General features: G+C 37.8%; 1 protein-coding gene across 2 annotated transcripts in view; it reads right to left on the reverse strand.

Annotated features, from left to right (window-relative positions):
- The window catches only part of COL4A2 (collagen type IV alpha 2 chain), a 301,862-nt gene that overhangs the window by 107,014 nt on the left and 180,269 nt on the right, over positions 1-14,579 (reverse strand). For both annotated transcript variants that reach the window (XM_069094108.1, XM_069094110.1), the window contains exons 7-12: positions 11,344-11,460; positions 9,149-9,220; positions 5,767-5,802; positions 5,594-5,656; positions 3,105-3,140; positions 96-137 (exon numbers count right to left, since the gene is read on the reverse strand). In XM_069094108.1, coding sequence (XP_068950209.1) covers positions 96-137; positions 3,105-3,140; positions 5,594-5,656; positions 5,767-5,802; positions 9,149-9,220; positions 11,344-11,460 — 366 coding nt within the window. The remainder of the gene's footprint in view (positions 1-95; positions 138-3,104; positions 3,141-5,593; positions 5,657-5,766; positions 5,803-9,148; positions 9,221-11,343; positions 11,461-14,579) is intronic.

Here is a 14,579-nt window from a genome sequence, read left to right on the forward strand (position 1 = left end):
TATAACAAGTCAATAATGAAAAGAATTGTTTTCTAAAATTTGAACATAAATAATTTACTTCCAGTCAGTTCTTTAATTTGTCATGGTTCCTTTACCTTTTCACCCTTTTCGCCATAAAACCCAAGGCCTCTGTTGCCCTGAAAAGAGAAATATTTTTTAGTAGGTAACATTGATCCTTAAAGGTAAGCATTCATGAGGTTAAAAGTTATGTTCACTAAAGCTCTAGCTCTAGGAAACATTATTGGAGGGAAAACTGAGGTTACAGAATATTTTGGCTTTACTTCAATAAAACTGAAAGCCAGAAGAGAGTTTCTAACAATTTCCACAAATATTCAGCATCAGTGTTTGAACTCAAATGATTACACACAACTTATTCAGGAACAAAGAGCCACAATAAATTAGGTAGAGATGAACTGTGCTCTAAGTGGGGAGGACTAAAATTGGGGAGTTTTGTAACTAAATGGCAACTACAAGGAAAACTATGACCACTCAGGTCAGAGGGGTATTTATCTTTTCCTTGGCGATCTTTCAGAAAATTCTATAACTTCCTTTTGAAAGTTAGCGTGTAAAACAACTTTATGGCCAGAAAGTTCTTTTTTCTCTAAATTACTTTTCTTGCAATATAAACCTATTTTTCTTTTACATATTCCTCCAGGGAGCTTGAGAACAGCTGGTACTATTTACATGATGAGACTTTATATATCTGATGACCATTCATTACTTATTCTCTCAGACAGTTTTCCCTTTTCCCAATATCTCACAGGACCTATCTCTCCCCTTTAAAAATATTTTTCCTATTTTATATGCATGCCCCAATTCTTTCATCATCATCATCGTCTTCTTCTTTTTTTTTTTTTTGCTTTTTTTTGGAGGGGGAAGGCAGGGCAATTGGGGATAAGTGCCTGCCCAAGGTCACACAGCTAGTTTTGTGTTAAGTGTCTGAAGCTGAATTTGAACTCAGGTCCTCCCGACTCTAGGGCCAGTGGTCTATTCATTGTGCCACCTAGCCGCCTCTTTTCATATTATTCTTAAATTACAGGACCCAAACTATATTACTTAGGCCATCTACTCAGTTCTAATACAAGGAGAAAATTCCATCAAGATTCTTATCATGTTGCTAGTCACTTGACTGCTCACACATACATATATACACAAACATATACATGTATATAAACATATCTACATACACACATACCATATGTGTGTATGTAGATGTGTGCAAATGCTTACACATGTATGTATTTATCCACATTTCATTTGTAAACCCCAGAGGGGCAAAAAGAGAAACCACAATTGTATGTACAAAATGGAAAGGCCACTTTCCCCCCAATCTCTTTTTCTTTACTCTTTTGTTCCCTCCTGTTCTCCTAAATTAACATGTTTTCCATAAGATCCCATCTGATCTTTCTCTTTCCAATGTACTATTTCTCCCAGGCCCATGTGTTTTACAAAGATAAAAACAAATCCTTTCATTAATTTTTGCTGTCACTGTCTTTCCCACCTGGTTGGAAGCTTAGATCAAAGCAGAGAAATGAAACCAGCCTAGCTTGGAGCTGGATGAATTTCAGATCTTTGCATCATCTCTGTTTCCTTTCTCTCACTCTCCCTCCCTCTTTCCCTCTCTTCTTGCTTCATCATCTGGCCCTAGGAACAACCAGGAAATGACAGTGTCAGGAGGTGAGGAGAGCTGTTTGTATTTGAAGAAGCAAAGGGAGATCTAAAGCTCTGGGGTTATGCTTGGGGGCTTGGAGGCTGCTTTCTTGGCCAAGGTTGTCCTGTCCTGCATCCGCTGCTTTTGGCTCTGGTAATTTCCCATCCTGTTCAAGCCTGCTGCTCCATGGGGACCAGTCCAACAGCCAACGCTGGGGAGTTATAATAAGCTCCTGTTCAATTCATTGAGGGCAGCATTAGCCATGAGTTGATGGTATAAATGGGAAGCTCTATAGGGACAGCTTGGCATATTTAGAGATCCAAGGCTTGAAGAAAATCACCATGTGGCAGATGCATGGATATATGGTATAAAACCACTTATATATTTTGAACCTGTAGCATCACTCTATGATGTCATCGGTTCTTTTCAAAGATGAAGATGAACAACAGCAACTGTAGTACAATATTTCTTGACTCCCACAGAACCTTTGCTAACACGTTCACTAGTGGAGCACGTTCTGTTTTAGATAATTTTTTAACTCATCACAGGATCATGGATTTAGAGCAGGAAGGGTCATCCATCCAGCTCCGTCAAGTGCAGGATTTGCGCAGTGTCACACAGCTAGGGAGGACTGAACCAGGTCTTCCTGACTCCGAGTCCAATGCTCTATTTACTACCCTACAGTTATGTTCAAGTCAGAGCACATCCACCAAAGCTCTAGCCAAATCTCCCAGCCTGATATACCCTATGGACGTAACGATCATGGAATCATTGTAGAGTTGTATGAGATTTCAGAAATCCAACCACTTCATTTTATAGATGAAGATACTTAAGGGAGATTTTTCCTCTGCGATATCAGTGACAAAAAACTTGAAGCCCTAGTCTATGATGGAACAACCATAGCAGAATCATGTTTGTGTTTGGAAAATGGGAATGTCAGTGGTCCATCAAGAAAAATTCCTGTTTGTTCAAGTTACCACTAATTTGTATGTATAAAATATTTCCGTACCTCATTCTGTTTTTACTAGTTGTGATATGCACTTACAGCTTAACACAACATTAAAAAAATACAAAACAAGCATCCTTCACAACTAACAAAAATGCCAGTCGAATGGTTTTATGATTAAAAAAAGCCTCAAAAATAAATGAGAGGGAAAGGGGAATGAGCAGTAATGTTGCGCCTACTACGTACCAGGCACCGACATGTGCTTTATAAATATCTCATTTGATTCTTACTTTGTGAAGCAGGTGCTATTGTTATTCTCATTTTATAGTTGAGGAAATGGAGGTGGACAGAGGGTAAGTGACTTGGCCCAGGGTCACACGACTAGTAAGGGTCTGAGGTCAGATTTCAACTCAGTTCTTTTTAACTCCAGTTCCAGGGCTCTGTGCCACCTAGCTTCCAAATAAGACAGACAGACAGACAGACAGAGACACCCACACAGACACTTACTTGTTGCCCTTTTGGCCCTGGAGGTCCTGGAGGTCCCTACAGAAATAAATATATCATTTACTTGAATTCCCTATATAAAGGACCTTGACAGGAAAACGGTTCACTACATAGTCTTTCTTTTTGTCTTGGTTAATGTTTTGATGCGTGCATAAATTGGATTTAAGTGAGGCAGATCTGCATGAGGTCGTCGGCCTCACTCTGTCCTCCAGAGTCATCACAATCCAGTGGCAGGACGGCATCAAAATGACTGGAGATGCCTCCAGGTGCAGGGGAAGACCTTGGCGTCTTCGATGTCTAACCAAGCTCTAAGCTCTCCACAGTGCCTGCTTCAGCTGCCTTCATGGCCATTGAAACAAATTGCTCTCATCCACCCATTCTACTAGGGGAAGTCTTCACACACTTGGGGTAGATACTCCTCTGACTCACCAATGGGTTTGAGATCCCTTGATTACCCTTGACCTGGTTTAGCTCATCTGCTGATTTTACTGGGATGTGGCCGTTGTGCATGCTACAGTTTCTTGGAGCCACAGGTAGAACAGGTGGACACTAAGAAGGGCTCGGCATCCATCACATCAGAGGTACCAGTCCTCCCTGAACACAGCCTACACCCCATGCCCTACATAGTCAAGATAAAACGTAGCATCTGTCGCGGTTTATGACACATTTATTTACGTATGGGAACAGGACTGTGTAGAAGTAACGAGTGGGGTCTGAATAGCTGCTTTCAATTTCATTCCTATCCATGTGTTTATCTTTCTGAGTTCACCTATGGACTGCACTTGCTTGTTCTGTCCCCAGTATTTGATGGGAAGCTCCTCCAGAACAGGGCCTGGATCCTGCTGTAATTCCTCACAACATCTAGTCTTCCTGACCATAACTCTGTGGGACAGGCCATTCATCAAACAGAGCACCACATGTCATTTTGTAAAGCACCTTTGATGTTGAAATGGCCACATTGTCTAAGCAGCAGCATTTAAAGACACTAGAATATAAGGAAGGAGAGGATGGATATGCTTACTATAAGGAAACTCAAAACTTAAGCCCAAACTCCCAGAACTTTTTATTAAAATTGCTAAAAATTATGTATAAAAAGCAGCCATCTGATATATGCTGCCTCAGGTTACTGTGACTCACTTGTAAATTACTCCTATAGGAAACACAGGGACATTAAATTTTGCCTTCAAACCATAGCCCTGAGCTTGTCCTCGAGTGTATATGTATAAAGTTATGCTTATTTTATTATTAAATTATTTATTATGTAATAATAGAAAATATATTATATTATTATATTGTATTATCTATTATATACCACATAGTAATATAATATTTTATTATCATATTATATTTATTATAATATATAACAATAATAATGAAAATATTTATTATTAAATTATTAATGTTTGGAGGGTCAGGTATCTTAGGGCCACTGCCTGATGTTCTTGGCTCAGTTTCATCAGGAACAGATAATTTCACAGCTACAGGCTGACCTACATATTAGATTATTGCAACAATGCGGCAACTGCTTCAGGAAAACAAAGTTCCAAACCCTTCTTATTACTGGGCAAACACAGGACTGGAAAGAACTTCATGACATAATTTGGACCAGCCCTGTGACTCTCAAAAGGACAGAATTTAAATCTTCCCAGATATGTGTTGATAAACACCTTCAAGATTTCTAGACTAGCAGATGCTCCAACTCATGGTCATATCTTGCTTCAGTATTTAACAATGCTTCTCAGTCTGGTTGAGTTTAAGTCTCCCATTACAATTTAAGTCTAGTTTCTCGTCTGACCCTCTGGAAGATCTGAGATTCAGAAAATGACCCATCCGCAAAGCATTGAGGATGGGATACTAGGCAGCTTGACTCAAGTCAAGTGTGTGGTCCTAGGGGTTAAGAGAAGTAGGGTGCCTTTTGTATAGACACAAACGATTTCCTGGTCCCTCGTCCTCTCCCTCGCATGACTTTAGCACCACGCCCCATCACATCTCGCCCTCCCGTTATTGGCAGGATGGGGCACACTACTGGACTACCACTCTACCGAATGATATCCAATCTCCTTTTCCCACAATGGCCCTGAGCAAAGCATGATATTAAATCGCTCATCCTTTATTGTCAGTTGTGCAGAGCTGCTTCAAAAAATTTGAGCTTCCTTTGTCCAAAGATACTAGGATCTTGCTCAAGGCACAGTATACAACAGTTAAGTAGTGCTAGCCAGGTATTGCTTTTCCCTTATCTGTTAAAGAATCCACCTGTGGCCACAGCAAAATTTATCCTCCCCACACTGACCTGGTGACTTAATTTGAAGCCTGACTTAAAGACTACTTTGATCAAAATGACATATAGGAACAGATTTGTTTTTTTGCTTATTTATTTTTGGCTTTTACAAAGACAGGAGGTTTCATAATAAAATGGGCATTTCTACATAGGTAGAGGGTTGTGTAAATGGTAGCAAAAGAGAGAACTGAATTGGTGTATTAAGCTCACTTACCGGTCGCCCAGGGGCTCCAACAGGACCTATTTTTCCCGGAGTGCCAGGATAACCAGGAGGTCCCTATGTAAATATAACAAAAGAATATTTTTAAAAGAGCGAGAATGTCATTTAGAAGACTGTCATTAATTTAAAAAATAGTCAAAGTAAGACTTTTAAAAAATGAAACTTACTGGTAAACCGATAAAACCAGGTTCGCCCGAATCGCCCTAAGGAAGATAAAACATGTACAAATAAGATTCAGAGTATGATCATTTAAAAATATTATTTTGTACTGATGTTAACATTTAAAATTATGAGATGGAATAGATTACAAATAAACTGCAATTTAGGATACCTTCTAATTCAGCCTTGCAATTAAGGACGTCCATTCATTTATCAGTCCGTAATCTTTTTTTTTTTTATACTAACTTGTTCTCTCTGTAAAAGGCTTACAAATAAGTACAAGAAATAAAACCCACATTCTTTATTATTCTTCAGTCAGAGATTACTGCAATATTTGTTTTGTTTAAAGGGCTGTAGCAAGGCTTCTAGATATGCACAATTACCAGATTGCTACACTTATTAACTGAACTGTGATTTCCCACAAGGTATGCCATTATGAGCAAACAAAGAATAAAGTGATGATTCTTGGGTAAATGCATTAAGAATCATGAAAACAATTCTATCACCTAAAATAGAAAACCTCTCCACCTGGATCTCCCACCCCCACCTCACACTCAACATATCCCAAATTGAACATCTGCTCTTCCCCTCAAAATCTTTCCCTACTCTTGGTTTCTCTTAATGATACTACCATTCTCCTAATCATACTGGTATCAGCTATCTTTGACTCATTGTTTGCCCTGCATGTCCATATCCAATCAATTGTCAAGTCCAATGGATTTGATTTTTCCAATACCTTACACAATCTTCTCTCCTTTCTACTCCCTTTCTGATAAAAGCACAGTACAAATCCTCATTGCCTCTTGTCAGAACTATTACATTAGCCACCCAACTGGTCTCTCTTTCTCCACTCTATCCCCTTTTTAATCCAACTTTGAATAGCTGCCAAAATAACTTTCCTAATGTTTGGACCTGATCTCTTAAAAATATTTTTATTAATCAACACTTCAAAAGATGCTACCTAGTTTATCAAGAGCAGGCTTACACATGCTTATCCGCATCTCCTGTCTGAATGTTCCTTGATCCAATCAGCCTCACTCTATTTGTTCAGACATAACTTAAATGTAATATATTTCATAATGGACACAGACTTTCTTTTTTCCTATATATAAGATCTCTCAAAAGATATTGAGTTCAAAGATTTTTAACAAACCAAATTGAATACATTTCACTGCTGGGTGGCGTTATATGTAGCTGCCCAATTTGTAAAACATGAAAAGTCCAAAACACTGACAAAAATTGCTTCCTTCTCAAAGACTTCGCAAAAAGACTGAAAGTTACATTTTTGTTCAGTCATTTCAGTTGTGTCTGACTCTTCATGATCCCTTTTGGGGTTTTCTTGACAAAGATACTGGAGTGGTTTGCCATTTCTTTCTCTGGCTCATTTTCTAGATGAGGAAACTGAGGCAAACAGGGTTAAATGACTTGCTGAGTCACACAGCTAGTAAGTGCCTGAGCCCATATTTGAACTTGGGAAGATGAGTCTTCCTGTTGTCTATCCACTGTGCCACTTCACTGTCCCAAAGTCATAATATCTAATATCTAACATTCTTTCTTTGAAGGTATATATTTCTATTGCTATTTTTGGTAACTGGATTATTCTTTTTTTTTTTTTTTAAAGCAATCGGGGTTAAGTAACTTGCTCAAGGTTACACAGCCAGTTATTTATGGGTGTGGTGCTGAGTATCTGAGCCCAGATTCGATCCCCAGGTCATCCCGACACTGGAGCCAGTGCTCTTACTCGCTGAGCCACCTGGCCGCCCCTAAGCAATTGGGGTTAAGTAACTTGCTCAAGGTTACACGGCCAGGTGTTTCTGGGTGGGTGCTAAGTGTCTGAGCCTGGGATTAGAACCCCAGGTCATCTCGCCACTGGAGCCGGTGCTCTTACTCACTGTGCTACCTGGCTGCCCCTGGACTATTCTTGATATGAATTATACACAGGGTATTCAATTGGACAAATTCAAGAAATGTTTATTAAGTGTCTGTTGCAGAACAATAGAACATGATTTTAGACAACGAATGAGACACGATATTCTGATAAGATGATGGCCCCCGTTCTCATGGAATTTGTGGTTTAGTGAAGATATGACTGACAGGGGCATAATAACCAGGGCACAAAATAATACATGAATTAGTTACATATGAAAAGCTCCAACACAATACTATGGGGGCAAGGGTCCCAGAGAAAAAATAGTATTTTCTCTCTTGGAGCATAAGGGAGAGCTTTTGGAAGGAGATGGAATATGAGATGAGTTTTAAAAGAAAGGGTTGAATTCAACAGAAAGAGTGGGGCAGGCAAAGACCCCAAAATAGGAAAATATGTGGGCATTTATATGGGCATACATGCTGTATGGGCAAGTAGAGCACTATTATTGTTGAGAGACTAGAATTGTCTGGATGACAGTGTAGAGGGCACAGAAAGGAGCAATAAAAGAGAGTGCTGGGGAGAAAGGGTGACCTTGCATTATGGAGGGCCTTGGGTTCTAGGCCAATGACTCTCAACTGTGTTTGGCAGTCCAGAGGCAATCATTGCAAAGGTTCTGAATACAGAAGTCGGAGGGCTGAGTATATGCACACGGTAAATAAGTTCCAGGATGGTGTGCAGAAATGGGAAGATAGGGCATTATTGCAATAACTGACAAGGCAGGTGGGAATGAGGGTCTATACTAACATGGTGGCAGTTGGAATAAGGAAGATGGGACAGATGCATGAGCTATTGTAGAGGTAAAGTTTAGATGAATGCTTCTATAGTGACTCATTAAGCATTTCAACAGTTATGGATGAATGAATGAATGAACAAATGAATGAATGAAAAAGTAGTTGAATCAATGCTTCACATAGCCTAGCAGAAGCTCCTAGTACAGAAGGATGTTTGAGAATGTCAGATAAATTCCTTTATACTGATAGTCTTTTTTCATGAACATCTTTCAAATGAAACCATCAAATTTGATTTTCTGTCTATTTGTATTCATTCTGAGAAGGTGGGATACAGATAAACAAGAAACTTAGGGAAATCCAATGGCTTTGTGCACAGCTGGACTTCATATCAATCTGAGACACCAGTGATTCTCTTCAATCTCAGCCTGACCTGCAGGACAGGCATGAAAGATAAAGAAGCTTTTTATGTTCTCCCCAGTCTGATTCTGACAGGGTTGCCCTTCTACTTTCTTTGGAGTGCTATGAATTCCCAGAGTATACCCCATATTCAAATATGAGTATAGTAATGCATTTCAAATGGAAATATTTTTTGATTATTCTTTCTTTAGAATTCTTACACCACTGTCTTTTCCCATTATTTCACATAAACTAGAGTTAATGGCATATGAATTTGACAATGGCTACTGGGTTAAACTGGGGTAAAACTCTCTACAGTATTGGTTGTGTACTTACCCTGTATCTATCTCGCTCAGCCTGAGAAAATGCATAAGGTTCACCTTTCTGACCTTTGGGTCCTTGTGGTCCCTAAATAAGCAAACAGATAAAAAAATATATAAAAACCACAAAACAAGTGTGCATTTAAAAATAGACAGTAATGTTTTATTTAAATTTTTTGTGGAAATAAATCTTCAGTTTCTATTTCTGTAGATAATATCTAGCTACTCTCTTAGTAGGAATGTGTGTCTAATTAAGATCCAGCATATGCTATTTCTAATGCACAATTTGTAAACTTGTCTGAATAATTAACAACTGAGTTCGTACTTAGTGATAGTTACTTAGTCTATTTCTTACCTTGAACATCATATTCATATGTAATACGATTCTAGTTTAATATTGTATTATCCCAAGTTGTAAAATAAATTAGTTCTAAAATATAAATTAATAGGAAATATTTGTATGTGAATCTTATGAATATTATTCTCTAAATAAATGTAGAAATCAGTTACATTTCTTTTTTTAAAAGATTATGTATTTTTCTCAGTTGATCTCCTTGTGATCTAGAAGAGGTAACAGGATATTCTAGGTTCCTTCAGTATGGGGTAGTATTCAAGTTATTATTTCAAAGATGGTATTTCTTTCCAATACAATCTACATAGATGTGTATGTGTGTGTGTGTGTGTGTGTGTGTATATTTAGGAAATCCAATCATTAATTTTGTGTTGCAAAATGGGAAAGGGGAACCTGAGAGGGAAGTATTGCTGAAATATTCATATAGTACCTTATGAATATGCCAAAATATATTATAAATAAAATTTAAATCCTAATACTTCAAAAGAGTTAGGCTTCCATCAGTGTGAGTAACACAGATTGCCCCCCTTTTGCAATTAGGAGATCATTTCCATGAATCGTTGAGGTAAAAAAATAAAAATTCATTACTTAGTGGCCAACTTTCTGGTCATGAGCCTCTTCAATCTAGGTCAGATTGGTCCTTAGATAACAAACATTCGATCTGTTACCCAGGGCCATTCTTGAAGCCTTTCTAGCTTGGTAAGACTGGACAGTGTTTGTAGTGTAAAAGCATGATAACAATCAAGAGTGCATGATCACCATCAAATTATGATGACACACTGATATAGGCATTTAATGGATGATGGAGACCTGATTATTTTAAAAATAAAGGAAAACCCATTGGACTATTGTAGGCATAGTGGAAAGATTAACCCTGTTCATCACAAAGATATTACAATCTAAAGAAGACAATGACTAAAAGGACAAACAGAAATAATTAGGAGTTTTGCAAAATGCTTAAAAAAAATCTGTCCAGTATCTTTGGTGGCCAGGTGGAATAAAACAGGAGAAAATGAGAGGAAGCAACTTGGCCCAGGGAATAAACTCTAGCTCAAAACTGACAGAAAGTGTTTGCTCTTTCTTAATTATTTCTAAGGGAGGAAAAGAGAAAGGATTAAGATTTGGATCTAGGGAATTTATGTTTTGACTTTTCCTCAAACTCAAACATGCTACCCCAGATTTTGAAGGAAAAGGTTTTTGCAGGTGGTATCTATCATGATGGGAGAATAGCTCTAGCTCACAAAAGTTGGAGGAGAGATAAGAGTGATTCTCTTTCTATTTCTAATCTAGGGGAAAACTGAAGCAATTTAAATTGCCTCAAAAAATGTGTAGAAACAAGGATAAAATACTTTTGAAGTACCATACTAAAGATAGCCACTTTAAAAGGGAATATATGGCCACCACTATAGGGGACATATTTTTTCCTATGACAAACTGATGCACCAATATCATTGGCTATATGTAAAGTGATACAATCCAAGACACGTTAGTAAAAACCTCATAGAAATTAGTGTAACTAGTTTATTATCTTAATGAATCCATAATGTTGCAGGGAAATATACAGAGTTAAGGTTATGGATCTTATAGCTTGGAAAGAACCTTAAAGATCACCAAGCCCAACCTCACTTATTTTATATATGACTTCAGAGTCAATGGAGGTCATGTGACTTATTGGAGTTGGTTCAAAAAGTCAATATCAGAGAGAGGATTTGCCTCTAGGTCTTCTGACTTCAAATCCATCACTCCTACTGTACCATAGCTATCCCAAGCAATGGTCTAGCAAACATTCCTTATTCAAAGTCCACCACTTTTTCCAAGAACAAATAGGGGAAGCCTACATATTTGTACTAACTACTTACAGGGAGTCCAGGTAAACCCCCAGAACCTGGGGGACCCTGTGTACCAGCATCTCCAGTGGTTCCATTGCAACCATCACTGCCTGGTCTTCCCCGGGGTCCACCTTGACCCGGATGACCCTGTGAAGGAAAAAAAAAAGTGTTAATTCCATCTGTTTCTAGTTTTCATTTTCCTGCCCCAATATAGTTTTCCAACATTCTCACAAGGAATCCCAGGCTTGAATCCACGGGAAACCAGTGTTCAAAAAAAGAAGAAAAGAATATTTTATTTTAGCATAGATACAGCTGTAGTCAGATGCCTCAGACATTATAAAAATAGTATCAAGCAAAGGTCTTTAGGGCAAATTAGTACAGCTATGTTTTGGTTAAACTTTTAAAAGAGAAACAAATGTATTGAGGGTTCCCCAAATGCCCTTGAGAGTTAGGAGGAACTGGGAGAGCAGTTCTTAAAGACAACAAGAATAAACACCACTGAACAAGTCTTCCTAAGACTCATACTAGCATTCAGCTCCTTTTTAGGGGTGACACAGGTTTCTTCTTCAGGTCTACACAGCATAACTCTGGCTGTGCCTATTATCCCAGACTGGATTAAGGTGATCAGCATGGAGTGTCCTAAACCTTTTAGGTTCTAAACAAATAAAGAAATTCCTCAACCACATCATAGATACAATCGTGGTACGATACCAATTAGGGAGGTGGCTTTGATCCCATCTTACTTCCTTTAGCAAAAAATTTCTTCTATTTTATACTTAAAAGGAAAGCATTTATTGTCATAAATGTCTTCAATCACTGTTTTTTTCGGCGGGGGGGAGGGGTAAATGGGGGAGAGACTAGAATAAAAGGTATCCTTTGAGTAATTGGAGAGACAGACTAAGTTCTCATCCTGACTACATCCACTCAGTTTCATGAAAGTGGAAGAAGTTTCGGTTAATGATCTTAAACTCAGGTAGTACATAATAAAAGCTTTTGCTTTTATTTTGTATTTATTTTTATTTTATTTGCTTTTGAGATAAGCAAATCATTAGACATCTGAGGTACCAGTCTTGATAGTTTTTTTCTTAACTTCACTTATCAGAGTAAAGAACCAAATACATATTGTGGAGTGATTTTGGACATTTATCTATATTTTGAGAATTTGATGACTAATTTGTGATAAAGGATGTTTTAAAAGGAGCTTAAAGATTATTGTTATAAAACTTTATTATTTTCTTTGTTGAATCTCTGATCATTAGTACCCTGAATATTCAAAATTCACTTTTAACTTATAATGTCAAACAGAAGGTTAGATTTTTTTCAATAAGCAATTTTTAATAGATTCAGAAAATTCTAGATGTTGATGTCAGTCTGGAAAATTTGATGCTTCAGTATGTTTGACTCTATACTAGCATCTGACATTTCTCAAACTTAACCATAAGGATTGTCTAAAATGCTGGACTTTCTCAATTACATATAGGCAAACAGCCTGTGAGAAACTAAGTTCCAGAATTTTTCTATTCTTCAGTTTTTTCTACCTCACTCTCTTCCCTTCCTTGTTGACCACTCTGCTGTTTCTCATTTTCATATCTTTTAAATAGGAATGTTACCGATAATGGTTACTCTGTGTGTAAGTGTGTGTTTGTGGTAAAAGATTAAAACATTGACATGTGGCCAACAATTCCTTCTATACAGGACTTTCTAAAGACTACAGCCTGGTTTGAAACCATTGGCAATATTTGTAGAGTTTGTCATTGTTTATGGTTCTGTATCTTAGGTGTTTATTCTCCACGAAAACTTTCGTTCAGAAAGAATCACTACATTTCTGAATGCCGTCCCCTGGATTTGAACTGTCTGCTTTTGTTCTTTTTGATGGGCTGAGTAACTTGAAATGAAAATCCAGTTTGGCCTTGGTTTAAGATTATGCTTTTTAAACAAGACTTTCAAATATTTTTGAACCTTAAGGTCCACCTCCAATTCTTCAAACTACATTTCTCTGATCTGATTCCAGGATTCCTTTGCATATCACTTCTTGTATATAACTTCCAAGCAGCTACAATTATCCCAGACTCAACTTTTGTTTGTTATCCAGATATAGCATGTGGTTATGATCCAAAGGAGCTAGTAAAGTCACATAGGTTTAATTGCTTGTATCAGGTTACTGCAGCTGAAGCAGGCTGGCCATCTCAAGCATCACCCAGAGCTACTGGATCATGGGCCACTTTTATCGCTTTATACTTTGTAGTTCTTGGTGACCACATGTTAATATTTTCTTTCTGGCTTGGGAAATTGTTTTAAATGAATCTTTAAACTTGAGAAAATACACACTCCTGTCATTTACAGGTGCTTTTAATCTGATATTTCAACTCAAATTTAGGGATAGAAATCAAACATTCATTTAATGGCTGCTATGTTCCAGTCACTGTGCTTGGTACTCAGGATAGAAATACTAAAGCTAAGCAGTTCCTGCCCTGGAGAAGCTTATGTTTTAATCGAAGTAAATTATTCAGTTTCACTTCATGTACTGATGATGATGACATGACCTCCAACCTGTTTGGAATGTCACAGAAGTGATTCCTAAGGTGTCTATCAAGTCTATGATTCTATGAATTTGTGAAATCTAAAGACTTGAAAAAAATTTTCCTGATGATTTTTTTGAAGGTTGTTATTCAGGAATGTAGTATTGCAATTTATTTATCCTCATTTTTTAACTCTCCTGAGATAAGAAGATAGATGTTGGTGGATTCTTAAATATTCTGATTAATGCCACAGTTATTTCTTGACAAGTTCATAATAGCATAATTTAATTGAAGTGTTTATTCTATCCCAGCTGTAACAGTCTAACCCACGTGATCTCTTGGGATCAGCATGTGTCATGTTTGGACAAACATAATCTCCAGTCTTTTATTTTATTATTTTCTTCAACTGTTGCGGAAATTGTGATTTGAAGAGATGAAATATTACAATGCTGATTCCCTCTGAACTATTCCATGACCATTTTTCTAGGTTCCCAGAAATTAGTCATCTTACCATGGAGGGGAGCCTTTGAAATAAGAGAGGAATAGAAAGGATGTGGATATGAGGGGAGGAGAAGGAAGAGAGAGGGGAGAGGGAGGAAGATGGAGGAGAGAGAAAGGGAGAGAGAGACAGACAGACAAAGAGAGAGAGACAGGGAGAGACAGAGAGACAGAGACATAGAGAGAGAGACAGGGAGAGACAGAGAGAGAGAGACAGAGAGAGAGAGAGAGAGACAGAGAGAGACAGAG

Source organism: Petaurus breviceps, unplaced genomic scaffold (assembly GCF_028583685.1).
Source record: "Petaurus breviceps papuanus isolate PSGF00001 unplaced genomic scaffold, PetGlider_PUasm1.0 214, whole genome shotgun sequence".
Taxonomy (NCBI): Eukaryota; Metazoa; Chordata; class Mammalia; order Diprotodontia; family Petauridae; genus Petaurus; species Petaurus breviceps.